At 37.7% G+C, this 27428-nt stretch overlaps 4 protein-coding genes and 1 non-coding gene across 7 annotated transcripts; 4 read left to right on the plus strand and 1 right to left on the minus strand.

The window, feature by feature from the left end:
• Window positions 1-782: 782 nt before the first annotated feature.
• On the plus strand, window positions 783-3730 carry LOC120490291 (guanine nucleotide-binding protein G(I)/G(S)/G(O) subunit gamma-5). Its single transcript, XM_039687763.2, has 3 exons — window positions 783-951; window positions 2067-2193; window positions 2300-3730. The coding sequence occupies exons 1-2, from the start codon at window positions 865-867 to the stop codon at window positions 2190-2192; spliced, it is 213 nt and encodes a 70-aa protein (XP_039543697.1). The 5' UTR covers window positions 783-864; the 3' UTR covers window position 2193; window positions 2300-3730.
• A 591-nt stretch (window positions 3731-4321) lies between these two features.
• Window positions 4322-19728, plus strand: carm1 (coactivator associated arginine methyltransferase 1). Of its 3 annotated transcripts, none has more exons than XM_039687759.2 (16): window positions 4322-4538; window positions 6862-6987; window positions 7141-7247; window positions 7461-7565; window positions 9189-9299; window positions 10562-10739; window positions 12101-12191; window positions 12416-12497; window positions 13462-13547; window positions 13674-13763; window positions 14431-14568; window positions 14652-14741; window positions 14821-14933; window positions 15048-15146; window positions 16188-16256; window positions 17952-19728. In XM_039687759.2, exons 1-16 carry the CDS (start codon window positions 4376-4378, stop codon window positions 18089-18091), a joined length of 1788 nt encoding a protein of 595 aa, XP_039543693.1. In that variant the 5' UTR covers window positions 4322-4375; the 3' UTR covers window positions 18092-19728. The 3 variants fall into 3 exon arrangements, with proteins under 3 accessions (XP_039543693.1, XP_088984739.1, XP_039543694.1); XM_039687760.2 differs by having other exon boundaries at window positions 4323-4538; window positions 15048-15128; XM_089128613.1 differs by lacking the exon at window positions 16188-16256 and having other exon boundaries at window positions 15048-15128.
• On the plus strand, window positions 13158-13355 carry LOC120490524 (small nucleolar RNA SNORA74). Its single transcript, XR_005625050.1, has one exon. It is a non-coding gene; the product is annotated as a small nucleolar RNA SNORA74 (small nucleolar RNA).
• Window positions 19729-20863: 1135 nt separating the features above from the next.
• Window positions 20864-24783, minus strand: yipf2 (Yip1 domain family, member 2). The gene is made up of 9 exons (XM_039687761.2): window positions 24516-24783; window positions 24345-24427; window positions 24131-24261; window positions 23942-24022; window positions 23290-23377; window positions 23053-23169; window positions 22615-22781; window positions 22353-22535; window positions 20864-21450 (listed from the first exon to the last, which is right to left on the minus strand). The coding sequence occupies exons 2-9, from the start codon at window positions 24373-24375 to the stop codon at window positions 21346-21348; spliced, it is 903 nt and encodes a 300-aa protein (XP_039543695.1). The 5' UTR covers window positions 24376-24427; window positions 24516-24783; the 3' UTR covers window positions 20864-21345.
• Window positions 24784-25360: 577 nt separating this feature from the next.
• On the plus strand, window positions 25361-27172 carry timm29 (translocase of inner mitochondrial membrane 29). Its single transcript, XM_039685658.2, has 2 exons — window positions 25361-25519; window positions 26163-27172. The coding sequence occupies exons 1-2, from the start codon at window positions 25423-25425 to the stop codon at window positions 26816-26818; spliced, it is 753 nt and encodes a 250-aa protein (XP_039541592.2). The 5' UTR covers window positions 25361-25422; the 3' UTR covers window positions 26819-27172.
• The last annotated feature ends 256 nt before the right edge of the window (window positions 27173-27428 follow it).

The raw sequence follows: 27428 nt of genomic DNA on the forward strand, positions 1-27428 counted from the left end.
CTAAACGTATGTACGTTTCGTTTCAATGACGGGAGGACAGTAAATATTGAAGACTCTGCCATAATCCCGTTTTCCTCGGTTTTCCTCCGCTTAAATCTCCACAACCGGAAATGGACGAGCATCCTTGCGTCAAATGCGGAACTTATGCGTGCATATAGCCCATTACATCTTGTTTTAATCTCAGTGAAACTGGTCTGGTAGATATATGCAAATAAAATAAACTGAGACATCTCCGTTGCTTCCATTCAAACGGAACAGGAAATAGGCTCCTCTTGTAAAAAAGGGCTCTGGTGAAGCGGATCCACACAATAATATCTGTCTGCAGTCAGACCCTTCTCGATCCACATGGTGAAACTAGACGCGTCGCGAACGCAAGATGGCGCAATTCGATGTAGAAAGACTTTATTCATAATCTTTCCTTTTGTGTAAAGTAACTTTAAAGTGAGCAATGAATTGTCTTATTAGCATCAAAATAAAGTTATTAGTATTAATATTGCATTTACACACTTAAATAATAATGTTTGCATGTGTTTTTCTAGTGAAACCTAAAATTACAAGTTAATTGTATGGACAGCTAATACCCACGAGAAAAAAGTAATATAAACATACAAATAAATGAAAGTAGAAAAAGTGGGTTGTGGGTAGAAAATAGGGCGAGCTCATATAACAACACAAGTCAACGGGGTTTATTCGGGTTAATTATTGAACCCATTTCTTGAATTGTTATGTCCTCACGCGCAGTCGCTGCATAAAACGCCGCGTCGGTTTCGAAGATAGGGGCGCAGTTGAGCCAGTTGTTGCCAAAGTCAGTCTCGTCTTGACATTTGTTGCAACTTGCAAACTTTCCCGGATCTGTTAGGAGACATGTCGAATAACAGCGCAAGCGGTGTGATGAGCCTACAGAAAACCGTCAAGCAGCTGCGATTCGAAGCCGGAATCCGCAGAATTAAGGTGAGTGAGAATTAAAAAAAAAATAAGCCCAAAAGATTGGGAATCTTTGCTAACAACAGGGTGTGACTTGACAGACCTGTCGATCCTGTCCGAACATCCTGCTACTTTGTGTAATTATCGTTGTTTTAAAACATTTTTTGATCCTTGTGAGAGCTTTTACAACATATCTAATACAAATGAAGCATAATACCAAAAAGTATATGATATATTATAATGCTTTAGCTGTATGCAAGCTTCTACCGTAATGGCTGGTTGTGCAATTAAGTTCTCTTTATTTAATCGGATGTAACTTAATCAAACGTTGTTACCGAACAGTATTGCTGAACGTTTGTAATGTGAATAATAATTACATTTCAACTTAAAAGGCTCTAACCTATTTCTCGTGCACAGTGTTTCTGTCTCCACTCACTTCAGGCAGTAGTGCGCGCGCACGACACTGCTGTGTGTTGAGTGTCGCGCGCAGCGCACAGTGGAGCTCTTTGTTGATTGTCAGTGTGTGACACAATCTCACATTTGTTAGCCGGAATAATCCAAATCTATATTAGTTACCACTGGCCCCAAAGCACACTATTCTAAAAACAACACGAGGCTTTGTGTTATTATTAAATTTATCATGAATCAAATAAACTCTGTAACTCCTGACTGCGTGATTTAGGAAAATGTGATGGCAATAAAGCCTTGTTGCTCCACAAACCACGTTTATAATCATCCAGTACCAGCCAAACGTTTAGACACCTTCTTCTTAAGTGTTTTTTTCTTGATTTTCTTTTATTTATTATTTTCTACATTTTACAAGGCAAGGCAAGTTTATTTATATTGCACATTTCATACACCATGGTAATCGTGAAGACATCCACTTTGAAAGAACACATATGGAATCAGTAAACAAAAAAAGTGTTAAACAACCCAGAATGTTTTATATTTTAGATTGTCCAAAGTAGAAAGCAGCTTCATTTAGTTTTGATGACAGACTCATGGTATTCTCTCATCAAATTCACAAGGTAGTTTGGATGTCTTTGGTATTTATGTTGAAAATAATAAAAAATAAAATAAAAACCACTGACAGAGAAGGTGTGTGTCTGTCTGTATTTTATATAATCTCTCTTTCCTTCTAGGTTTCACAAGCTGCGACAGATCTGAAGACTTTCTGCTTGCAAAATGCTCAGAAGGACCCTCTCCTCATGGGGGTACCATCCAGTGACAACCCCTTCCGACCCCCCAAATCATGTGCACTCTTCTGAGGTACCAACAGACAGCTCAGTGTTACTTTTTCTTTTCTGTACATTTCCTGTTTAACCAGAATGTGAGCAGGAATATGAATCTCTATCTCTCTCTCTTCCCTCTAAAGGAGTCATGAAGAATCTGGAGAAACTGAACATTCCTCTTTCACACAAATGTTTTTCACTACACTACATTCAGTTCCCCTTTACCCTACAGCAGAGCTGGATCAGCACTATTACACTAAATTGTTTAATTTGTAAGCTGCATTGTGACTTGAAGTATTGCACGTTCAATAATGTGATTTATGAAGAAAACCCCTGAAAGGTGGTTTAAAAGTGTTAATTTGTATACTGTTAATTAAGGACATACTAACGCAAAACTTACATTAGTAGGTGGTTTCAGGAGGAAATTAAAGTGCTCAGTTGGTCAAACAGTCCACTGGAGAAGTGATGCCACGTATGTAAAAATATGCAATACATTTATTACTGTGTAGCCAAGTCAATTTGAATACCAGCCATAAACAAACAAAAAAAAGAAAAATTATTTCTTGTTGTAATTTGTTCGGTCTAAGATGAAATACTGAATCTCTTTATTTGTTTATTGATACAATTAGGCTTATACATGGGCAGTTATTGCCAATAAACTTCTGTATTTAAGGTATTGTATTAATATTTGAAGAAGAGAGATGCATTGAATCTCAGGTTCTTTTTGATAAAGATTGATGCTGTTTCTGATATATATATATATATATATATATATATATATATATATTGACTTTTCTTATTAATTTCTTAATGAGGTACTACTTTTTGGTCAAATGTATTTTCTGGTGGGTAATTGTTTCTGCATCATTTTGAAGTTTCATAAATGTTAAACAGTGTTTACACGAGACTCAAGTGGAGAATTATCTTTTTTTTCCCCCTCTATTTTTTTACTGACATTTGCTCATGAAAGAGTGCTGTCTGACTGTTGCACCTTTAGTCTATGAATTGAACACCACTGACTGATCAGCATATCAGCTGGCCTGTTTTTGCATATACTTTCAGCCCTTGCATGCAAATTTATCTGAACTGTGTCTTTATCAGTCCACCACTGGACATTCATGCAAATGTCATTTGTACATGGGTTTTTTTTTCTGCTGGCCTGTGGTGTTAATTTTTTCAGTCATGTATAATTACCTCATGTATGTCTTGCCTTTTGAGTGTGATCGTGCCTATATGAGCAACATCCGATTTGTGTGCACTATGACATACTTAACTATATACTTTACGTTTCTTTATTAAAAACTGAGACAAAATAAAAATGAGTCTGAATTGTTTGAACAATATCACATTTTAATTTTCTATGGTTTTAAAAGCAACAACAGAGTTATTGTTAACTAATAATAACAAAACTTGAAAATACTGGTTAATTGAAATAAAGCTGACAAAATATAAATATTAGACTACATGCAGCAAATATTAGAGATGCCGCTTAGAATTTGAAGCACTAAACTGGAATTGAATAAAAATGTAAACAAAAAAGAAATATTATATATATATATATATATATATATATATATATAAAACAAAATTAAATTAGTTAAATTAAAAACTAAATTAGTAAATTATAGTAAGATTTAAAATGAAAAGAGAACATATAAAAACAAAAGATTATTTAAAATATGAATAAAATCTATAACAGTATATGTCCAATTCAGTATCATACATACAACAAACTTTATATTATGAAGATAGGGGTTTGTATATATCCTCTTGATTTATAGCATTTTATTCCTAAAAACATTATTTCTTTTCTGGCTTTTGACAAATCTTTTGATTTCTGGTGTGATTAAAAAAAGAAGATTTTTTTTCACTGTTCAGATTTCTGCGGAAGGCTATACAAATAGTCTTGAATTTTGAAATGCAAAGAAAATTGCCCTTTTTTGTTTGTTTGTTTTACCATTCACCTGGTGTCCTACTTTAAAAGAGATAACATAGTTTTCACGTACTGTACAATAAAGCAGATTTCCCACCAAACATTTCCTGTATCATGTTTATTATTAATAGCCTACTCGTGCTTTTTAGTAACACTATCATGTCTTAAATTGAACTACAGCTGGAAAAAAAGAAGATGTGGCCATGTGGAGGCAGTAGTAAGTCAGGCCTCGTATCTTGACCATTGACTCCTCCAGGGGAGATCTGAGCCGCTGCGAGCTGCCTGCATGACTCTCCCCAGATCGAAGATGGCGGTGTCCGTGTTCCCAGGCGTGCGCCTCCTCTCCATCGGAGACGCCAATGGAGACATACAGCGACATTCAGAGCAGCAGCCTCTGCGACTAGAGATCAAAACCAACCAGGACGCGGCTCTCATAAGCCTCTCGAACAGTGAGTAGATGCTGGCTTTAAACTCTTTGCATCCGGCCTCAGCTGAGCGGTGTATCCTAGCTTAGCTTAATGAGAGTGATGTGCGTGCGGCATGTGCGTGTGTTGCAACCCCTGGTCACAGGGACAGACTACTTTTGAGTTGTGTCCTCAAATGCGGCTCTCGTGCCCATGTATGCTCTCTAAAACATGTAAAGTTGCTTGAGCCAGGGCTTCGGTTGAAACATGCATCCCACAAACCACGTTGATAGCATGTTAGCATCCGTAAACACTTCGTATTGTGTTAAGCTGCTTAGTTAGCAGCTAACGTTACCCAGCTAATATGCACGAGATTCAGGAATTCAGCACTGAGTGCGTCTCTACAGTATATACATTATAAATACATGTCCTGTGTATGAGGGTTTTCCCCAGATGTATGCCCTGTGCATTCAGGCTTTCTTCCAGACATGTAATTTATTAGCTGGTAGTAAGGATAGATTTGGATAATGTGGATTGGCGCCTATAAAGTTAGCCGCAGTCGTGAGTTAAACCTTGAGTCATAGTATCACGCTTCAGAAATCTCGTTGGTTATGATTCGCGTCGGTTTTATTTATGTAAACATTGATGTGTTTATTGAAATTGTTGAAATTTAACCTGATTGGATGCTGGGCTGAATGGATGCTGCGAGTTTACTTGATTGATTGCGCAGTTCTGCGCCACCTCTCTACTTTTATACTGTACCATGAAGCACAGTCCGGTTTCTCTTTCTCAAAGTGCAGAAAACATTGAGAAAGTAATGTAAATTACGCGAAGGTTTCTTACGGCAGCACCGTTTGGCCATTCATCTTTGTTCTGCGGGGAACAATAGTGGGTCCCCCGCCTCCTTTTCTCCAGTGTCCCGCCTGTTCATTCAGTTCTCAGGGCTTTTGTTTGGAGCCTCATGCTGCCGATGTCCCGCGGATGAGAAGATGAATGTCTTACTGAAGCAGATGCGTGACCCACAACCCATAGATTTCTTATTTAAAAGTTTTGATTCCTCGAGCCCCAAATGCATGCCACTAATCCCCAAATTCAACCCTCAGCATTTTTTCGTTGAAAGCCCAAATTCATTAAGAAAATTTAATTCATATTTTGCGGAGATACACTCTTAAATATTCATTATTGCCTATAATCAGATGGTAATCTGCTGAAGGTTTTCTTTTTGCATTTCACAAAGAAATTAACATTTTGTCGAAATTTAAAAATGATTTACACTGGTGTGAGATGATCTTGTTGTTCAATTGACAGGGTTAATAATGATGATACTAATAATATATTTGTGTTGTACTTTTAGCCAGTGATCAATGTGCTTTACAAAATTCAAACAAATCAAATTGTGTGAAATTCATCGTTCCAAACGGAATAAGTATGGATTGGGAAAATAAAATGGTCAAATAAATTGATTGTAGAATGTTAGCCAAAAAAAAACATATTGAGTGCAACTTTAAGGAAGTAATTTCTCTTTTCCACACTCTTATTCATGCTTGTATAGCCCTTTGTTTCTTTCACCTTCACTGTGGTTGTACCTGTTGTCTCTTTAAAACTTGTTGTAAACAGTCTTGTGAGCTGTTGGATTTTCATGGCTTCAGTGCCCTGTTTCAGAGGTATTTTCTGAAAGAAAGAGTGACTGTACTTGGTTTTAACTCCATTATATAAATTACTATTAGCCTAATATGTCTATGAACAGCCTGACCTAATCCTACAACAGCTGGGGTAATAGATGACAGAATCCATCACCCTGGCATTACCGATTACTGTTGGAGTAATTAGAAGGCCTGGGTGTCTTTGAACAGGACTAATTCGGTTTGCTTGGCTTCATTTTTGTTTAGCTTGTAGTAGTAACCTTTAAGGAGATAGCTTAATCTAGTGTTTAAATAAAGCTAAAATGTATTTTGTTGTTTTTATTGTTAAATTGAACTTCCTACAGACCCATCTTAAAGCGATGGTTCACCCAAAAAGCGAACATTCTGTCGTTTACTCTCCATCATCTTGTTCCAAAACCTGTTAACTTGTGATTTTCTTTTTTTTTCTTTTTTTCTGTGAAACACAATTGTTTATCTCTCTCTCACTATATCTATATACATAATACACACAAGTCAAAGGGTTCCTGTGTTTTGTTTGGATCACATTGCCTCCAAATATATTGCTCAAAACTGTTGACACACTCTTTTAGATATCATTTATTCTGTTTTTCTTCAAAGTATATCAAATATTGATCTTTTTGGGCAGGACTGTCTGTTTTTATGAATTAATTGATTATCATGCATGAATATTAATATCCGTGCAATTGCTTTGCTTTTCTCCACAGACGAGGAGACATGCGTCTTTAAGTGTTCAGTATCAAGGGAGACAGAATGCAGTCGTGTTGGGAAGCAGTCCTTCATCATTACTCTGGGCTGTAACAGTGTCCTCCTGCAGTTTGCATCTCCAGCAGGTAAAGTTCACCTCCTTTTACAAGTGATAAGCACAGCTGCAGTCACTCATGGTGTACAAACTCATTTAAATGATTATAGGCATCCCTGAATAAAGAGAAGGTGCTGTGAAGCATGTCATCACCTTATGTGTCCACTGTTGTTGTGTTTGCCAGATTTCTCATCATTCTATAACCTCCTGAAGAATTGCCGTGGACACAGGGGCGAACGTTCGGTCTTCAGTGAGAGGACGGAGGAGTCCTCAGCTGTACAGTATTTTCAGGTTTGTTTTGCCACAAATTGATATGCAAAGGTGACATTTGATGAACCTGTTCTTACTCATCTTACACCTATCTCTTAAGAGATCATTTTAAATGAGTTATAACAGGAATCCATCCAGACTACCATTTAATCTCTAATGTTATTTTTATTGTAATGATCCAGCATCAACAGAAGAGACATGTTCTGAATGTCTTTCATTTTTATTCTCTCTCAGTTTTATGGCTACCTCTCTCAGCAACAAAACATGATGCAGGATTACGTGCGAACTGGAACATATCAACGAGCCATCCTCCAGAATCATACAGACTTCAAGGACAAAGTACTGTTATTTCTCTCTTTGTACTGTTAAAGGGAGTGGTCATGCACTTCATTTTTTTAAGTAGTCCTGAAATGCAGTTATAATGTTAGTATATATATAGAGCTAATAGGACTTGATGTATCAATCCCTGTGGAAAGTTGGCATCTAATGTCAGCAGTCAGATTTGAGTGGCGCAAGGGAGGTTAGGCATATCATTGGAGTCCCCCTAGTATATATATATATATATATATATATATATATATATATATATATTAGACCAAATATTGTCTTAATTTAGAAATAAAAGCCCATTTTATACTTTAGCACTTCTGATTTGACCATCCTGCTGGAAAGGGGGGTGTTTGTTTGCTGCTGTGAGACTTATGATTGGTTTACATCTTTGCATATTAGCATAACAGTTTTTACTATTACAGCTGTCAAGATGAACTAATTGTGAAAAGTGGTGATTACAGCATTATATTTAGATCTACTCCTGTGGCATGCAAGGTTGCAGCAATGAGCATTATCCGATGATAGACAGTCTGTTGATTGTGTGAATGCAGTGATCTCATCATAGCAACTCTATTTCTGCACTCTCACGAATCTGTAAACATGATGCGAATACAGTAAGAGATTCATTGTGCACTGCAGTGTAGACAGCGCCATTGATTATAACGGAAGTTTTGGCGAGTTCAGAACCAGAATCCATCACTGATAAACTTGCACTGCGATTGAGCGTTCTTTGATCACTTTCTGTATATAATTTAAATAACAGATTGTTTTCATGCTACTAAGAGAAACAATGTGAAGTTGATCGTTTAGTCACCGGCTTGATTTACTGAAGCATAAACGGCAATAAGCGATTTTAAGACAAAGAACGTCTGACTTTACATGAATTATTACATAATTAGAAATCACTGGTCACAGATCAGGCATTGGAATTTGTTGCATTTCTGTTGGGTACATATCTTATGACGGTCACATTCACATAATAAGTAACCACTTTCCTAGTATTATTTAGGATCCTTTAGAAGGTGATGATCTTTTTAGTCTGGTGATCCTGTATCTCTCTTCTCACTTCTAATCTCACTTACGCACCTGTGAGCTGGGCCAAAGATGTGATGTAGGAGTAGGCATTCATTTTCTTGTAAAGATGTTGATTTTAGTCACACACTTATGTCACCCCATGACAAAATCTGGAGCAAGAGCTTGGTTTCAATAAAAGCTGGAAATTTTGAGTTCTGAAAAGTAAAGAATATTTTTATATTATAATGACCTCTTACATGTCAAGATCATGGAAAATGTGATTTTCTCGTTTCATTACTACTTTAAAAGGACTTGGCGTGGAGTTCAGTAGTTTCAGAACTCATTTCGGAGCTTACCGCAGCATTTCTTGTTCTCTTTAAAAAATAAATGTGTTGGCTATTGAACATTTTGGCTGTCATGACCTTGACTTTTAGATTTAATGTTATCCAGACCTAAATATCTAAAACTGGAACAGTTGACTTATTACAATCAAGTAAAACACTTGAGTCCATTTTAAAAAAGGTCATTCCTTTGTGAATGCTTCTCTGAATGCATTATTATCTGAAAAAGCATTGATTCTTGTTCTCATTCCTCCCTCTTGTGTCCTCCTTGTCTCAGGTGGTTCTGGATGTAGGTTGTGGCTCTGGAATTCTATCATTTTTCGCAGCTCAGGCTGGTGCTCGTAAAGTTTATGCTGTGGAGGCCAGCACCATGGCTCAACATGCAGAGGTATGATATACAGATTCCTCTATCACTAAAGGCCAATTTATACTTCTGCGTCGAGGGTACGCCGTAGTGCACGGCGTTAGCTACGCACGTAGGCGACGCCGTTGTGAGCATTTATACTTCTGCGTTCAGGTCTTGGTTGCTCTGCAGTACTGCTCCGAAACGCTAGTTGGCGGCGGAGGGTTTTAATGTTCCACTGTGTTTAGATTCCTCACGGCTAGGGTACTACAAGCAATATCGACTGAAAGAGAGCGGATCATGTTGGAGTTGGAGCTTATTGAGGTGGAAAAACAGTTCACTTTAGTGAAATTACTAAAACTGAAAGGCAGAAATGACAGAAGACGTCGGAGGAGATGGTACGTGTGGAAATCATAGACAGTGGTGGAAATGCGTGAGAAGGTACGTGCGGAAATGCGTAGGAGGAAATGCGATGCTACCAAGCCGACCAATCACCGATCTTGCGGTCCGCGTCGCCGCGACGTGTAGTTACATTTTTGAAGAGGTGCGCGTCAGGCGACGGCGAAGGGTACGCAGTATGGGACGCGTCTGTGCGTATGCTACGCCGTCCCTACTGCGCGCACCCTACGCAGAAGTATAAATTGGCCTTAACTAACACTACCATTCAAAAGTTTAAGGTCGGCGATGAAGTCTCGTGACAAAGCTGAATTCTTATCCATGCTGAAACCAGTTAATACCTGATTAATATTTTTGTGGAAACCATGATACATTTAAGTTTTTTTTTTTTTTTTTGATGAATGGCAAATTATTATTTTTTTTAAAGAAAAAATAATTTGTAACATGGCTTTACTGTCACTTTTATTATTTATTTATTTGATCTATTTAATGCATCGTTGGTATTAATTTATTTCCAAAAATTCTTATTGACCCAAAAGTTTTTAATGGTAGTGTTTATTTCACTAGTATACATCACATTGAAGCATTAATAAATATGCAGATAATTAGGTTGTGGTATTCTGGCACTAAATAAGTATGGTTGTATAATGAAATTAATTTTAATGTTGTTATTATGTTTCTATATGTTAAGTATGGAGTAATATAGAGAGTCATTTTTACTCCTCCTAAAAAAAGGATCGGAACTCATGACAAAAACTAGATTTAGTATTAATGAAAAAAATGTGGTATCATGCCAAAGCCAATATCGATACAAGTTACAACCCTAGGAGGATATAAGATTTCCTTTGACCATGACTTATCAAAAGTTATTCTAAGTAGTGATAGTAGTGCTAATAATTGTGCGTCCACAGGTTCTTGTGAACAGCAACAGGTTGTCAGAGCGTGTTGTGGTGATTCCTGGGAAAGTGGAGGAAGTGTCCCTACCCGAGCAGGTGGACATTATTATCTCTGAACCCATGGGCTACATGTTGTTCAACGAAAGGATGCTGGAGAGCTATCTACATGCCAAGAAATTCCTCAAGCCTAGCGGTAAGAGGAAAAGGTTTATTCAGTAAAAAGAACCAAACAACATAGGATTAACATGTGCTTAGGTCATAAAGGTGTGTAATGGGACACAAAAATGACTGTTAGGTATGCTTTCGGTACAACAGGTGGAAAAATTACATGTTTTTTTTTTTTTAATTATTATTCATCAGTGGTTTACTGAACAAATAGCAGCAACACACACTGCAGTTTATGGTGCTGTTGCAGTTGGGTGTGTTTGAAGTGCTTACACCTTTGGATCCAAAATGTTTAATTTGACAACCATTAATGTCTGCTGAGTTAAGCACAGACTCGCTTGCAAAATGGAAATACTTGCTTTCATTTGAAACATTTACTAGTTTACTACTCAATTGTGGACTGAGGACTACACATCTCAATCGCATTTAACACATGCATCTGACAGTAGGGCAAACCACGCAGGTTTATGATTTAGTTTGAAGCGCTTAAAGGGGTCATGAACTGGCTTTTTAAATTTGATTATATTGTTGTCTTGGGTGTCTTGGTTGTCCTGTTGGATTTGATTATATTGAGGTCAACTTATGACGTTCGCTTGGTTTTTACATTCAAAAACATCAAAATGAATAAGTAATAGGCTATTTTCTACCCTAGTTTTGAGCCTAGCTCAGAAACACTCGGTTTTATGGGCGTCACAGAAGACTTGGAAGTAAACGCCCACTGCTGTGAGTGGATAACAGTTTTGCATATTATAATGAGTTTCACGTGGGGGAAAATGTTTTGAAAATGTCCAATGTTGTAAAATGGCAACTGGAATGATTCTCCCATACATGTTCGACCCAGAGTCCGTGTGTTGCACCATTCCTGGGGTGGTGTTTTATCCTCTTTGACGTCATAGTTCCCCACTTGAAAAACGAGTCGTTTGCTGAGTCTGGTGTCAATAAAAGCTTTTATTGGACTAACAAGGACGTTTTCATTTCTGAAACTTACAGGATGTTCTTATAATATGATGAACTGAGAAATCAAATTTTCCTTGAGCTTTTGACATCTGGTCATCAACCATTTAATATAAAGTACATCTCATATTTAAGACAGCTTGTATCGTGCACTTAACTGGCAGCCCCTCACTGTGTCCTTCGTTATTTTTCAGATGTGTTCACATCACTGTATATCGAAAATAAACTATATTTTCATGTTTTGGGGGTAAACTCAACACTTTTAAATGCCCACACAGAGAACTTCTGCATGTGTAGTGGTTAAAACAACACTGTATTTGTTTGGTACACATACATGCCGCACCATAAGACCCTTACCGGAGATTTTCAGTATGAATGCATATACCGTTACTACTGTTTCATCAATATTTGTACGTATCACACCTCTGTTCTCAGGCAAAATGTTTCCAACCATTGGAGACGTTCACCTCGCTCCTTTCACAGATGAGCAGCTTTACATGGAGCAGTTTACGAAGGCCAATTTCTGGTGAGTTTTTTTCAAAAGAGCTTAAGGACATTGGGTGGATAGGGAGAAAAGAAGCACAATGAACAATGAGTGTTAGTAAATAAGCAGGAAGTCATGTAACGGGTAGCAGATGTCAAATGATAGACTCAAAGTGTAAATAAACAGAGATAGTAGCAGATGACTAAGACATAACTGGAAGATTTCTTTTGTTTATACTAGAAAAACTGAAATTTCCTGTCTTTCAGGTACCAGCCATCTTTCCATGGGGTGGATTTGTCTGCGCTGAGAGGAGCTGCGGTTGATGAATACTTCAGACAGCCTATTGTGGTGAGAACTGGGAGGGAATGACTTGCAGATTGGGTGTGTGCTAGTTAATTCGTAAGTACATGCTAGCTTTTTAGAGTTAGCCACAGTTTGGAAAGTTCATAAAGCAGCAAGCCATAAAAACACATTAGCTTGTGTTTGTGCCTTCAGAGGAAAGAGCATACTGATGAATAGTGTGTGAAGTATGAAGGTAACTGGAGATTTGTCTCTTTGCTGGCTTGAGGGTAAATACGGTCAGGATTGAGTTACGTACTTGAGCCCAAATGAGAACAGTGAGGATGTTACTAGAAAATGGAGAAAGGCAGCATGCTTCATGGATTAGGAAAATGTATTCAGTGGTAGTTTCATGTAGGAGACGGGGAAGTATGTATGCTTGCCTTTGTGCCTGTGGTGAAAGGCCGAGGTCGAGGATTCTGAGCTCACTGTTTGTCTGTGGTCAGGGGGTATGCAATAAATGTATATCCATTAAGGAAGGTTTATGAAGCATGTCTTTGTGAACAAAATGCATGTAATTCTAGTTGCTGATTTTCATCTAGCATCCTCAGTGTTTTGAAATCCATCAAAGCTACTTTTTCCACTTTTTTGTGCCCTTGAGAGGCCAATTTAATTTAAGTCCACTGATATATGATAATTGTAGTTTAAAGTCTGTGTGAATGGTTTAAATCCAGCAGTAGTCAGCTGTTCAGGCATTTGTTGTGTCTGTAATGGTGTTACACTGCTGGGACAGTGACCTGCTGTGGTCTGGCTCTAGGGGGTGCTGTTTTTGCGTCCTCCAGAGTTCAGGCTGTGGCGGGAGAGCCCTCTGAGCTAGGACTGAGACTGATTTACTGTGGCTCAGTCCTTGACAAGAGGCCTCACAGCATGTCGTCCCGATTGATTTGACCCGTGTCTTCGTCCTCCGCATGCAAAAATGAGTGTTATACTGGGATGACTCGCCACCTCTCATTTAATCTCTCATTTCTTTCAGGACACTTTTGATATCAGGATCCTTATGGCCAAATCAGTGAAATATACAGTCAACTTTTTAGAAGCTAAGGAAGACGATCTTTACAAGTATGGGTCCACCAAATACATAATTGTATTGCATTTAAATGCAGCCTTTTTATTTTTAAATATGTTATAAAAGAAGCGTGTTGGCCTGTCAAGTGTTTTAATATATTCTTTTCTTGCTCTTCCCAGGATAGAAATCCCCTTCAAATTCCACATGATGCATTCAGGGCTTGTACATGGGCTGGCTTTTTGGTTTGATGTCGCATTCATTGGATCAGCGTATGTTCCGAAACATTCTCTTTACAGTGATTTCACACTTGAGTCACCCCTCTTTTCATTTAAATATTTTATTAGACTTTCCCACTTTTAATGCACATAGACAACATGTATTGTGTAGTAAGCTTAAAGGGTTAGTTCACCCAAAAATGAAAATTAAGTCATTAATCACCCCCATGCTGTACCAACCCTCGTAAGACCTTTGTTCGTCTTCGGAACACAAATGAATATATTTTTGATTCAATTTGAGGCTGATCCACCTCTCAAAATTTAATTAAAAAAATCTTCATTTGTGTTCCAAAGACGAACGAAGGTCTAACGGGGTTGGTACAGCACGGGGGTGAGTAATTAATGACTTAATTTTCATTTTTGGGTGAACTAACCCTTGTTAACTAAAGACTTGTTATTGAGATCTTACCAGAAAAGTTTTTACAATTGTTATCATGTTAATGAAAAAAAAATATGTATAATATTAACTACTGTTTTGATTTATGCAAAACTTCTATTGTTGTTACTCATCAGATGCTAACATGGCATCAAAAAGCTATAGTACTCCTACTTCTATAGTACTGATCATGTTTGTGAAGTTGAAATTTGTATGCGAGGGGGATTTTTGTTTTGTTATCCGAGTATTGTGACAGGTATGCATTTGTGCTGTCTCTCTGTACAGGATGACTGTGTGGCTCTCTACGGCCCCCACCGAACCCCTCACTCACTGGTACCAGGTGCGCTGTCTGCTGCAGTCACCTCTCTTTGCCAAGGCAGGGGACACAATGTCAGGCACTGCACTTTTAATCGCCAACAAGAGGTGAGCACACACAATTCTTTGTTGCCCCTCTGGTCGTTAACGTTAGGTGGTTAACTCCCTCATTTGTTTCCAATTCCTCCCAGGCAAAGCTATGACATTAGTATTGTTGCTCAAGTGGACCAGACAGGCTCCAAATCCAGTAATCTACTTGATCTCAAGAACCCCTTCTTCCGGTGAGAGGACGCATCGCTTTGGAAATCGACAAGAGAATGTCTGAAATGTGTGTTACTTACGCTTTGCTGTGTTCTGCAGGTACACGGGCACAACACCCACCCCACCTCCAGGGTCACACTATTCCTCCCCTTCAGAGAACATGTGGAACACGGGGGGAACCTATAGCATGAGCCAAGGCATGGCTGTGTCAGGTAGCTCTTACACAATCATTGACTTATTTTCACATTTACAGTAGTTGGCCACAATTCCACCCTGCTTTTGTATAACTTTGAGTAATGTCACTCAAATTTTGCTGTCTCTGTCAGGGATGCCTACAGCTTATGATCTCAGCACTGTCATCGGTGGCAGTGGGACAACAGTGTCCCACAACAATCTCATCCCCCTTGGTACAGACACGCATGCACGTATGGATATTTACAGACACACACTCAGACATACACACATGTGGAGTGAAATGTTCTCTGGTGTGGTTCAATTAAAGATACCATTCACCCAAAAATGAAAATTCTGTCTCTCCAAATCCTTAACTTTAGTTCATCCTTGAAACACAAATAAAGATATTTGTAATATTCTCTCATCATCAAATCCAAGCAACCCAAATTTTTCACATGGTAAAAGTAATCCAGAAGCTCAGACCTCATTGGTTCTCAAGCATCAAGCAAGTTTGAGCTTCTGTGTTTACCATATTTGATGCGCTCTGTGCGTGCTGATTAATCAATGTTTATATATGAATGAAACCTAAATTTAATCTGTTCATTATATAAAGCAGAGTAAATAGTTTAGCTCACCTCAACACACCTACAAGTTTCTAGTATGCCTGGTAAGAGCTTGATTAACTGGTTCCAGGTGTCTTTTGCACACTACCAAAAACCTAAATACTTCAGTGGATGGACAAAAATGATGAGTGAATATTAGAAAAAATTAAGCTATATGATGAGGATGAAAAGCATGGTTTGGAAAAATATGAGGGTGAGTAAATAACAGATTTTTAATTTTGGGTTGAACGATCCCTTTATGAACCAAAGGCTGAAAAAAGTGATATTAAAGGGGCCACATGGCGAATGGTCAAATTTTGATCTTTAACTTGATCATTTGAGATGAGATTATTATGAAATGTATAGCTTATTATATAATAAAGGTTGGGAGACGGTTGAATATGGCCATTAAAACATCTTAGGTGCAGAAATCAGATTGGACAACAGGGAAAAATAAATGTATGATATGACCCCTTTAATGCATTACATGTTTATATTATGTATCTCTTCTAAAACCCTTTACATAACAATAAATTGAATTGTTATTGAAAGGTTTTCTACACAAGTTTGATTACGATTTTGATACTACAGTACAGTCAGCTTCATGTTAAAGTGTTCACGTGTTTCTTGTTAATCGCATTTTCTTTGTGTGTAAATTGAAGAGAGGTATCTTGTCTTTTTCCCCATCAGTGAACACGGGGATTGTGAACCACACTCACTCCAGAATGGGCTCTATAATGAGCACCGGAATTGTCCAGGGTGAGTGGCACTTCCCTTAATGTCCTCACAGAGTTAAACAAGGCCTGCACTTTTACAGATTAAAGAGATAGTTCATCCAGAAATGAAAATTCTGTAATTTACTCACCATGTTGTATCACGCAAAACTTTTATTTTGTTAAAAAAATAGTTGTTTTCAGAAAACAAATGAAGATATTTTTGTCCATTCATTGAAAGTCCATGCAACCAAAAATTTCAGTTAATTACATAGACATTGTAAAAGTAATCTATATGAATTGAGTGGTTTAATCAAAGTCTTCTAAAGAGACGTGACACTCTTTATATATGAACCGATTTCATTTGTGTTATTAACATTGATCATCGCTTGATGTGTGAGATGTTGAGTTTCATGCAGGAGAAGGTCTCTTGTGGTGAGATCTTCATTTGTGTTCGACTAAGATGAACATTTGTCGTGTGGGTTTGGAACGACTGACAAGTGATTGATGACAGAATTTTTATTTTCCCTCACAAAGTAAAGTTCATTTTAATATTATGTTGCACTGAATATTTGTTATTGGTGTGATCAGACTAGGCTTTTACAGTATAGTGTTTGGTGAGTGAGAATGGATACAATATATCCATCTGCAGGCAAACCATGAGGGTTGAATTTTCAAGATGCCATGTTAAAGTCCCTGTAAAGTCAAAATTAAGTATGCGACTGAGTTTGTTACACCACAGAAAAAATGTGTTATTAGCTACCCAGCATATTTTGAATGGCTGTGCTGAAACCACTGGAGGGTGAAGGCTGAGGCCCATTCACCAGTAACAGCGGATTATCAGTGAATCCTAGTTGTCTCTGACGAAAGTTTACAAAACTATCCCGTGTAAAATGATCACTACAGAGGCAAGGTGTTGGAGGTGATTCTCAGCTCTCCATCAAGATGGCTCTTCACAAAATTAATCCACCTCTTTTTGATATGATCGTTTTTTGGAAATATAAATAAGGACAAATAAATTTGTTTTTAAGTGATGGCATCTAGTTAATACGCATTCTGTGACGAAGGCATAGCTAGCTAAATCCTAAACAAAGCAATGGTGAAAAACTGTTTAACGGTCTAACTCCACAATTCAGTACGTCACAGTTCAGTCTTTGAAGCCAAAAGTGGGTGGAGCCGGCCGTCGCCATCTTGGCTGTGTGTCACTCCCAGATAACAGAAAATTGGGCAAAGAGGCGGAACGTAGTGGAGCTAAGGTGCCTGGTTGCTGAAACCTCCACACCGCCTTGCCTGATGTGATCAAGATAGCACTGGCTAAGGAGCTAATGCTATATGCTACTGCCAGTACCGACACAAGGGCTGCTCAGGGCCTCATGTTAAAGTGTTTTAGCAATATATTTCTAACATTTATAATGTTACAGGGACGTTATGTTAACGTCTACTTCATTCTATTCCAGTCCGCTGTATTCCAATTAGAATAATTTTAAAGGATCTTACATAATTTGAAAAAAAGCCTTTGCATGTTCCCTATTAGCATTGGGTTTAAATCCAAAATATTGCAAATTCTCTTTGAAACCAAATCTTCTGCCATCATCTTGTTAGTCAGCTCCTCACTCTCGTGATAAATCAAATCCGTCTCCTGCCGCGGCTCTCATTCGTCTCACGCTGCATTGAGCAAACATGTTAAGTTTTCAAAAATGCAAAGGATGCAATGTTGCTTATTGCTTTTATCACTTTTCAGGGGCCACAACTGCCCAGCAGGGTCCTAGCAGCAGCAGTCCTCATTACCCCGTTACCAACCAGTTCACCATGGGCGGCCCAGCTATCTCCATGGCATCTCCTATGGCCATCCCCAGCAACACCATGCACTACGGGAGCTAAGGCCAAGGGATGGCTTCTGCATGTCCAATTCCCCCAACCCTCTACCCCTGAAGATCAACCACAGCCAAATTCAGAATACCAAAACCAGTGCACCAGTTTCTGACCATCACTTTATATTCTCTCCCCCTCTCTCTCTCTCTCTCTCTCTCTCTCTCTCTCTCTCTATCTATCTATCTCTCTCTCTCGCTCTCTCTCGCCTATCTCTATAAATAGATATACATGTATACGTATATATATTCTAAACTCTTTCTTTATCTCACTGGTGTTTTATTCTTACATATCCGTCCCACGACCCTATAACGCTAGTGTGCACAGGCATTCGGCCAGTTCAACACGTCTGAGGTGTGTCATTGTTACTCTTCCCCTCCCCAGCCGCACGCAGCACCTGCTCCACACCAGCCACTAGGAGGCAGCACTTGTCTGTAAGCATGCTGAAAAAGCACAAACCAGAGACTCAAGACTCAACAGAAAGGACTCGGTCCGAGAAACGCTGTCGACGGGGCACGTTTTTTTTTTTTTTTTTTTTTAAATATATAAATGCTTTACAAATCTCTACATGTTCCCCCTTACTTCATGAACTCCCACTTTTTTTTAGCCGCACATAATCCATCATCGACTGACTATTGATATGAATTGCAGATCTATTACAGGATCTTGCTACTGTTCATGACAACCCGTTGAACCTACTCTTCACTCTTGTCTTTTTCACGTTTCCAGCGACATCGACTGGCCATCGCATCTCGATTCTCTCAGCATGGGCTTTTGACAGCCACATCGACTCACCTAAAATGTTCACATGAAGCGATGGACACGTGCTGTAGGCTTGCAGAGTTCATTATGACTACTACCACAGTACCGCTGGATCCTGCCTGTATACAAATATAGCGTAGATAGAGATCGTCTTACTTTTCATTCCATTCCTGACTGTTTTAATGTAGTGCAGTCCCAGATTTATGTATTTTGCTTGGTGTTCCCTGAGGTGAATTCTGGGCATGGTTTATCAAGACCGCTACTGTCGACCCCGGACTCCCAACATGAAGCAAATCTGACTTATAAATTGACAGATTCATCCTCAGTCAATTTTAAGGACATAAAAGGTTTCAGGAATAAAAGAACCAGCATCAAACCCTCCACTACCAGCCAAGGAGGACGGCGGAGTGCTGGGACGGACAGACAGCATCTAGGGGGAAGAAGACAGAAGGATGAATGATATAAACCGTGAGGTCCATGGACACACACTGACCGCTGCAGCAGGGCTACTGTTTGGAAGGGCAGTATCCTAGTTTACATCTCTTGAACCTTAATTTTGTCAACTTCTGTGTGTTGTGAGACTCGTGGAGGAAAGGAGATCAAGTGACGCCTGACTAGCTATAACTTTCCTCCTCATTTCCTCCTCTCTCTCCCTCCTTCCCCTCCTACAACAGGGATATGACGAAAACCCCATCAAAGACTTTGAAGTCGTATGCACCGCTTCCAGTCAAAAGAAAATCTGTTCATTTGGTTTGAAATAGCAACTTTCATGAGATGAAAACAACCATGTCTGTTAGTTTGTAGGATTAACGTTTTGTTTTGGTTTTCTTTCACACAAAAAAGCAACAGACAAAAAAATGAGCAAATTAAATGTTGATGGAGAAGTCCCTACGTGTGGCTGCTTACAGTAGCGTTTATGTTTTATGGATGAGAGCGAAAAGAGAAGTATAAAATCAGACTTGATGGTTTGAGGAATCATGTGATCTGGATAAGTTGTAGATGGCTAAATATTTATTTTCTGCTTTCTAGTGAAGCAGATCTTAAACTGATCAAAACGTAAATTCAGTACATTTTACATTAATGTTCAGTTTGTTAATATACATTTGGTATTATGAACTAACAATTTTTACAGTATTTATTAATCAAGGTTAAAGTCAGTTTATACATCTATTGTTCATTGTCAATTCATTTATTCGTAATAAAATATTGTTCATTTACAGCCTACAACTTGAAATGTTGTAGAAATTAACATTCTAAAATTCATGTAGAAATTAATATGAATCAAGATAAAAGCTTCAAAACAGTTAATTGTTAGTTCATGCTAGTGACTGTATTAACACACAAAGCATTATTGTAAAGTGTAATTTAATATCTCATGTTGTTCTACACCTATGACTTTCTAGCTGTCTTTCATGAAATGTAAACAAAAAAATAATAATTGCTGCCTGTTTAAGCTGCTCTTTTCTATATAATTAAAACGGTACATTAATTTGTCCATCACGTAAAAGCTATTGAATTTTTTTTCATAATACTGATTTTTAAGGTGCTTTTTTGCCCTTTCTGATGGTCAGCTATTGGTCTCTGTCCACATTTGTTGTATGAAAAAGAGCAGATTGGAAGTCATACGGGTTTGGAGCAACATGAGGGTTTGGAAATTATCTGAACGATTTCTGGGTGAAATATTCCTTTAACTTCTTTCTGAAAAGGATAGTTCTGTCTGTGGCTTATCGTTTTGTTTCTTCTGTGGAGCATAACAGATATCTTGAGAAATGTCTTGGATTTTTCTTTTAAATCAGGGTAAGTAAATGGGTGCCAAAACTGTTTGGATACCAACTTTCTTATATCAATATTATCAATGTTCCACAGAAGAAAAACTTTGTTTGTTTGGAAAGACATGAGGTGAGTTAATGACATAATTCATTTTCTTTTCTGGTTGAACTACCCTTTAAGAGCATGACTTGATATAGCACAAAGCATACCTTTTCATATCCATTCATATCAAACAAGCTCAAAACGAAAAGGTCCACCCTGACAAAAATATTTTAATCCACAGTGTCATCAAACCAAAAACTGCCCAGGAAAGCAAAATTAAATACTTAATACATACATTTCCTCTCAATTTTATTAAAAAAAAAAAAAAGTAGTCTTGAAAGGAAAGAAAGCAGTCAGGGGTCATAAGGCAAACCTCAAATCAGTTCACAGTAATGCATGATCACTTTTAAATTACTTCATTTTGAATAAAAGAAACACAAAAAAGGACATAAGTGACCATAACACTCAAGGGAAATATCAGGCAGATCACTATATAGTACAAACTAAAGTCATCAGCAAATGATTACTGAGATTTTACTTGTGATCTGATGGAGGTTATTTGATCTGCTGGGTTAGTTACAGACTAGAAACACTTTCAATGTTTGCTGGGAATGCATGTGTCACTTATCAGAACTCATTCTTCATTGCATTTTCCATGTCCTTTGAATCTAAAGACCCTTGAGTTCAGCCGGTCATTGAGGTTTTCCTGAGGTAAGTGATGTGTGATTTGAAGCTGGGGTAATCTGTTGTCCGGATTGTGATGGTCCTGTGTACGTTGCCACTTGGAAAAAGTAGAGCTAAAACGAGAGAAGAAAATGTATTACTAAAGCTGAGCGTTTGTCATAATGGATTGTGTAATTGTACCAGAAGAAATCATAAATGACACTTCCTGTAATTGAAAGGGAGTTTATGTTATGTATTTCAGTCATTCTTAAAGGATACACAACCGTTCAAAAGCTTGGGATCGGTTAGATAATGGAATGTTTTTAACAAAAGAACTCATGTTCACCAAGGCTACATTTACTTGATCAATTTTATATTGAAATATATTCCTGTGATGCTAAGCTGAATTGAATTTTCAGCATCATTACTCCAGTCTTTAGTGTCACATGATCCTTTTGATGCACAAGAAATATTTCTTGTTGATAGTCATATTTACCATAATCATTTATGTATCTTTTTTTTTTCTAAAGTTTTTATATCTTTTGTAACATTGAACATGTATTTACTGTCATTTGATCTATTTAATGTCCTTACTAAATAAAACAAATTATACTAATTTCTTTAAAACAAACATAATAATGATGACCCCAAACTTTTGAATAGTAGTGATTATAAATCACTTGACCTTCTATAAACAGCATCTGTTGTCAAATTAATATCACAGAAAATAATATGGACTCAATCCTTTGTTTTTGTAAAATGTAACACACTTGAAAGAAAGCACAAAGCATATATTAAAATGTATATTCCCTGTGCTATCAAACTGTTTCAAATAATATGCAATCTTTCATAAATAGATAACAGGAATTATGGTAATGAATAACCAGATGCTGCACCTAAAAAAATATCCCACCTTAAAAGACCAACTTAAGGAATTTTACAGCTCAAAGAAGAGTAAAAATGTTTTTCTGTGATGTAGCTAAACAATTTTAAGGTGTATTTAACCTGGAATATTAATTTGATGAGTTTCTCTCACCTTGCAGCCAACAGCCAGAAGAGCATGAAGTGACACTATAACTGCCATGGTAGCGAAAGCCGTTAGTTTTGTATCATCACGAACAGCCGGCCAGAATGTCATTACCAACACGGAGCCAGAGATAACCATGGCAATGACAATCAACAGCCACTGGAGCCAGTTGAAGGGAATGGTCCATAATATCTAAAAACAGACATCATGACTTGTTGGGTCTAACATGATGAAATTTGACTGTGTTTTTTGAACATGATCTCAAACTTACAGAGGTAGGGATATAAATGAAGAGAGAGTAACCGTAGACACACACAGTCTCTAAAAACGTGTAACCACTGATCTGTCTCTCAACACTTTGACGCCATGTTAGGAAGCCCCAAACTCCTAGAGGCACCAGCCATGCATAGAGGAACACAGTAACTGCTGCAATCGAGACTAAAACAGAACAAAACCTTCTTTAGTATATTCATTAACGAATTACTGAGACAAAACCGTTACATGACTTGAAAAAAACTCAAATTATTTGTGGGTTCACTGAACCTAAAATCTGATTGGAGGTTCATTTAATTTTAGTATGTAGTTGATGTATATGAATTAAAAACAAATGTTAATAAGTTCTATTCTTTTTGTTTAATAATAGTGTTAGGTCAAATCAAAAGCAGAATCATTCTCTACAAAATCCTATCCCAACTGCCCTCTCTCTCACCTCTGTGGAATTCAGGTCTGTAGTGATAATCTGGGTCTCCAACATTACTCAGAAATGAGGAGAGATTTCCACTGATGACCACCGAGAACACTAGAGTCACACAGATCCAGAAAGGACCTGACAGCAAGAAATAAAAATAAAAATCAACTGTCTGAGAATCCAGCAAAGCAAAAATGCAATAAGATATAAATAGTTTGGGAGTGTTGTAAAGTGGTTAAAAAAAATGTGGTACGTTACCATACAGGTCAGGGTTACTTCGAATGTGGTGTTTGACGAAATTCCGTCCTGGTAAAGGCATAACTGAGCCCTTTATCCTATCCAGCACCTACAATAATAAAGATACCAGATACAATTACTAGGGGACTCGAGTTGTTGATGTTCACACCTGAATGTGGTAGCTCCAAGTAAGTAAATGATCAAGCAACCAGGATCTCTCTTAGTTTAAAATATTAGTAATTTATCAAGATATGAGATTACTAGTAATATTGTACTACTGTATTATGTTGCAGGTTATTTTGGAATGTTTGTGGTACATTTTTTAGTATTTTGTTATGTCAGTTTCTCAACTCCTCTCATATTGACATTCACGCATTTGGTCGATGCTTTTATCTGAAGAAACTTGCACTGCATTGATGGCATACTTTTAGATCAGTTCATGCATATTCATTTTTCTGGGTATTGAACCCAATGATATTGGCGTGTTACGTGTATATATATATATATATATATTGTTTGTAACAATGGTTGTAATGTAATGTTAAAGGTTTACTGTTTATGGTAAATCATAATGGTCCATTTCAATTTGACCCGCATAATGATCATACCCAGATTTTTTTATTTAATACAAGGTTTATAAAGAAAGCCAGAACTAAGAAAACAATGTACATACCTGTAATGTATCTACATTGAAGAAGGACTGATAGTATTCAAACGTCCAAAAGCCACCAGTTTGTTTTTCACCTCCAAGCAACTGTGGGAATAATGAACAAACTGGCTTATAGCATTGACCCTAACAAAGAGGCATGAGAAACAAGCAGCTACTTGTGCCCTTATTTGCCGGTTTTGTTTTGCAGCTCACTTCTGAACTCTCTTGCTGGTTGTCTTCATCGTCTGACAGGTCAACTTTGACCTCTTCAGCAGCTGGGGTGGAGATGCTGAGGGTTGAGGCTCCAGGATTTGAAGACAGGAGATCTGCGGCTTCATTAAACTCTGGAAACGTGCAGAACGAAGATTAAAGCAGAGAGACAGAGACTAGAACAAAGTGGCACATATTAGAGGCAGAATTAACTTACCCTGAAACTTTAAATCATCTGGGCTAGTCATGACTGGAGATTATAACGTTAGGTCTATCAGGCAGTTGTCATAAGAATACAATCTGCGATGGAAAAAGAGAATCAACATAACAAAATCATTCGACAGCCGTCAGTAATAAAATCACATCAGATTTAGAATAATTCACTCACCTGGTTGCCACAATATGGTAACGTAAGGTTAATCCTGCAGTATGTCAACTTAGATTGTTTCAAGTTAGCAGGTAAAAAAAAACAAAAACAAATGTTTCGTCAGGCCGGATGTTATACTTTGATCAACTAATATTTAAAAAAAAATCATTGACCGATTTGATTGAAGCCAGAATAGATTTGATACCGTCTTAATAAACAGGGATTTAACGTTATCGTCCCCATATTCCACGTCACCTGCAGGGTTCCGGTGCGTCAAAACACGACCACGTGACCGGAACAAAGCCGGAATTAAAATTTTTTTTTTTTTACCTGTACATTATTATTCCAGTATATTGACGGCTCAGAGATCGTCAAAGCCACGTTGTATTATACCTAAGGCCAAAAGGGTTTTGAATTAATAAAACCTCTGTGTCCTATTATTTTGTTGTCGTTGTTGACTACTTTGATCAAACAAATTAAAGTTTCTGACTGTTGTGTAATAATTAAATACTTTTGACAAAAACCATTTATGAATAAAGAAAGATTATTAATTTGAATAAAGCCAAATAGTCAAAATTGCAGACCTCTTTATTTCGTTTTTATGAAAGAAACTGAGCAATACCTCAGTTAAAATAAGGACAAAATATAATGACAAAAACGCTTTAAAAACATAAACACTGACCCCCTTCCCCTCTTTTTTTTATTGTTTTTAGTTTTTATGCTGGAATGGAAAATGACATTTTGTGTTTCCCCACCGGACTAATAACATTTGACGTACCGTGCATCTCGCCATTTTGGCTCTTCAGTTTCACCTTCGCCATCGTTGCTTCGTCGACAGTCTTGGAAACTGATTTCTTAAAGCTCTTCCTGTGCTATCCACCGTGAACCATGCCGTGAACTGTCACAGTTCGTGAGTTCATTTGCTAACATGGCCGCCTCGTGGCTGCTGAAGAGATGGTGCTCCACAACAGCCACAGTGACAACCAAGGGCACACGATGGCAAAGACTGATAAACAGTCGCGCAGGTAGGTCTAAGCCACGCTTATTCTTTTTGCTTCGTACATAAGTTGAAAGATAGTTCATGCTCATATTGGCTTTAGGTGGTCAGTCAATTTGCTGCAGTGCAGGCGTGTTAATTGTATCTAACGTTACAGAAATACATCTGGATTTGTATTAAACATATATTCCATTTTAATAATTGTTGGAATCAAGTCATTTACACACCATGACGATCAAGACTCACACATAAATCATACTATCAAGAGAAAATTCACCAGTGGTCATCCTGTCAGAATCTAATGTCCTTGTCCATTTAACATATTTTGCTGGGTAATACTTTTGGGGAATCTTGATACTTTCGAAATTGTTTTTAACCAATTAAATTCAAATGTAGTCTTAAGGTTTTAGAAGAAAAAAAAAACTAAACCTGGCTCTCGCCATGAACAACCATATGAAATTGAATGGAATTAAAAAGCAGAGAAAAAAAATCTGTATTCAGTTTGCTAAATATTCAAACCCTGTCTGTGTTATAATGGTGTTAGAAGATGATGTTTCCATATTGCATGTATAACATTTTTTGAGTGCATTATTTTATTCATAATGTCTCAATGCAAACTCTTTATTAATTGACAGTTTATCAAGATCTGCTATTTTCTTCACTGTTTTCAGGTGTATGGTGCCGTAGTCTTTTAAGCGATTATAAGGAAGCTTGTCGCGAGGTAGTTGTGGGGGCTCGGGATCGACCCCTCAAAGCTTCAGTATACCTGGGTCTTTTAGGAGGAATGTACGCCTGCTATTACACCAACCCTGATGAGGGTTCCTTTGAAACCAGCCTGCTAGAAACCTCCAACCGTCTTGCTCTCTTGTCACCATGGATACGCAGTGGCACCTCAGATGGACACGTCCAGACCCTCGTGAAACTGCAAAACGAGGGCAAGCTGCGCTATGCCAGTCTGGGCATTGCCTCTTTGACTTATCACACAGACTACAACTCTGAGTCCAGCCTTTATGAGGCGCATTGTTCAGCAATCTATGTGCCCTGGACTGAGCTGCCCAAACGTGTGCTGGATGTGGGCTTTGTGGGACGCTGGTGGGTGCTTGATCATAAAATGAAGGACTTTGATATAAATGAGGAGGAGTTCAAACATCTTCCTCCTGCTCTGCAGGCAACATCCCCCCCATCTGCCCAGATAACTGAAAGGAATGAAAAACTTCATCAGGAATCGTGGAAAGCTGTGGTGATGGAGGATGAGAGCAATGAATTAGATAGTATACAAAAAGACCTGGCCATTTCTGTTAACGGAAAGGAAAGCAACACAACATAGACAGCACAGGCGTCTTGATGAACGTTAAATTTTTTATTAAAAATTTTTTAAATTCTTGCAAGCTTGATCACTGGGGTCATTTGTGAGATGTATCTCACAAATGACCCCAGTTGTCATGCTTGCAAGAATCAGCTGTTGATAAGAATTGAAAAGTAAAAGCTGTTATTGGGAATCGCTATTATAATTTGTTTACTATTTATGGAAGTAAGCAAGTTTATATTGTAGTCTGTTACTTTACTGCTAAAGTTGTGCAAATAAGTGTGACTGGTTGGCAAATACGTTAAAACATCTCCACTGTATGCTGACCTTGTTTTATATGACAGAATAGCACTAAATAAACTGATCAAAAATATATATTTTTGTCAAATTTTTTTTATTTATATTATTTTGCAATAATTCATCGAACACATATACTGTATACACATGTACAGTCGTTTTAACCACACACAAAAAAATCCCACAAATGCTGTTCATTTGAAAATTTCTATTCATTCAGCAGCGCAACTATTTTTAACATTGCTAATAATGTTTCTTGAGCACCAAATCATCATATTAGACTGATTTCTGAAGGATCATGTGACTGAAGTCATGATTTTCCCATTTTTTTAAA

Source organism: Pimephales promelas, chromosome 3 (genome assembly GCF_988280905.1).
Source record: "Pimephales promelas chromosome 3, fPimPro1.hap1.1, whole genome shotgun sequence".
Taxonomy (NCBI): Eukaryota; Metazoa; Chordata; class Actinopteri; order Cypriniformes; family Leuciscidae; genus Pimephales; species Pimephales promelas.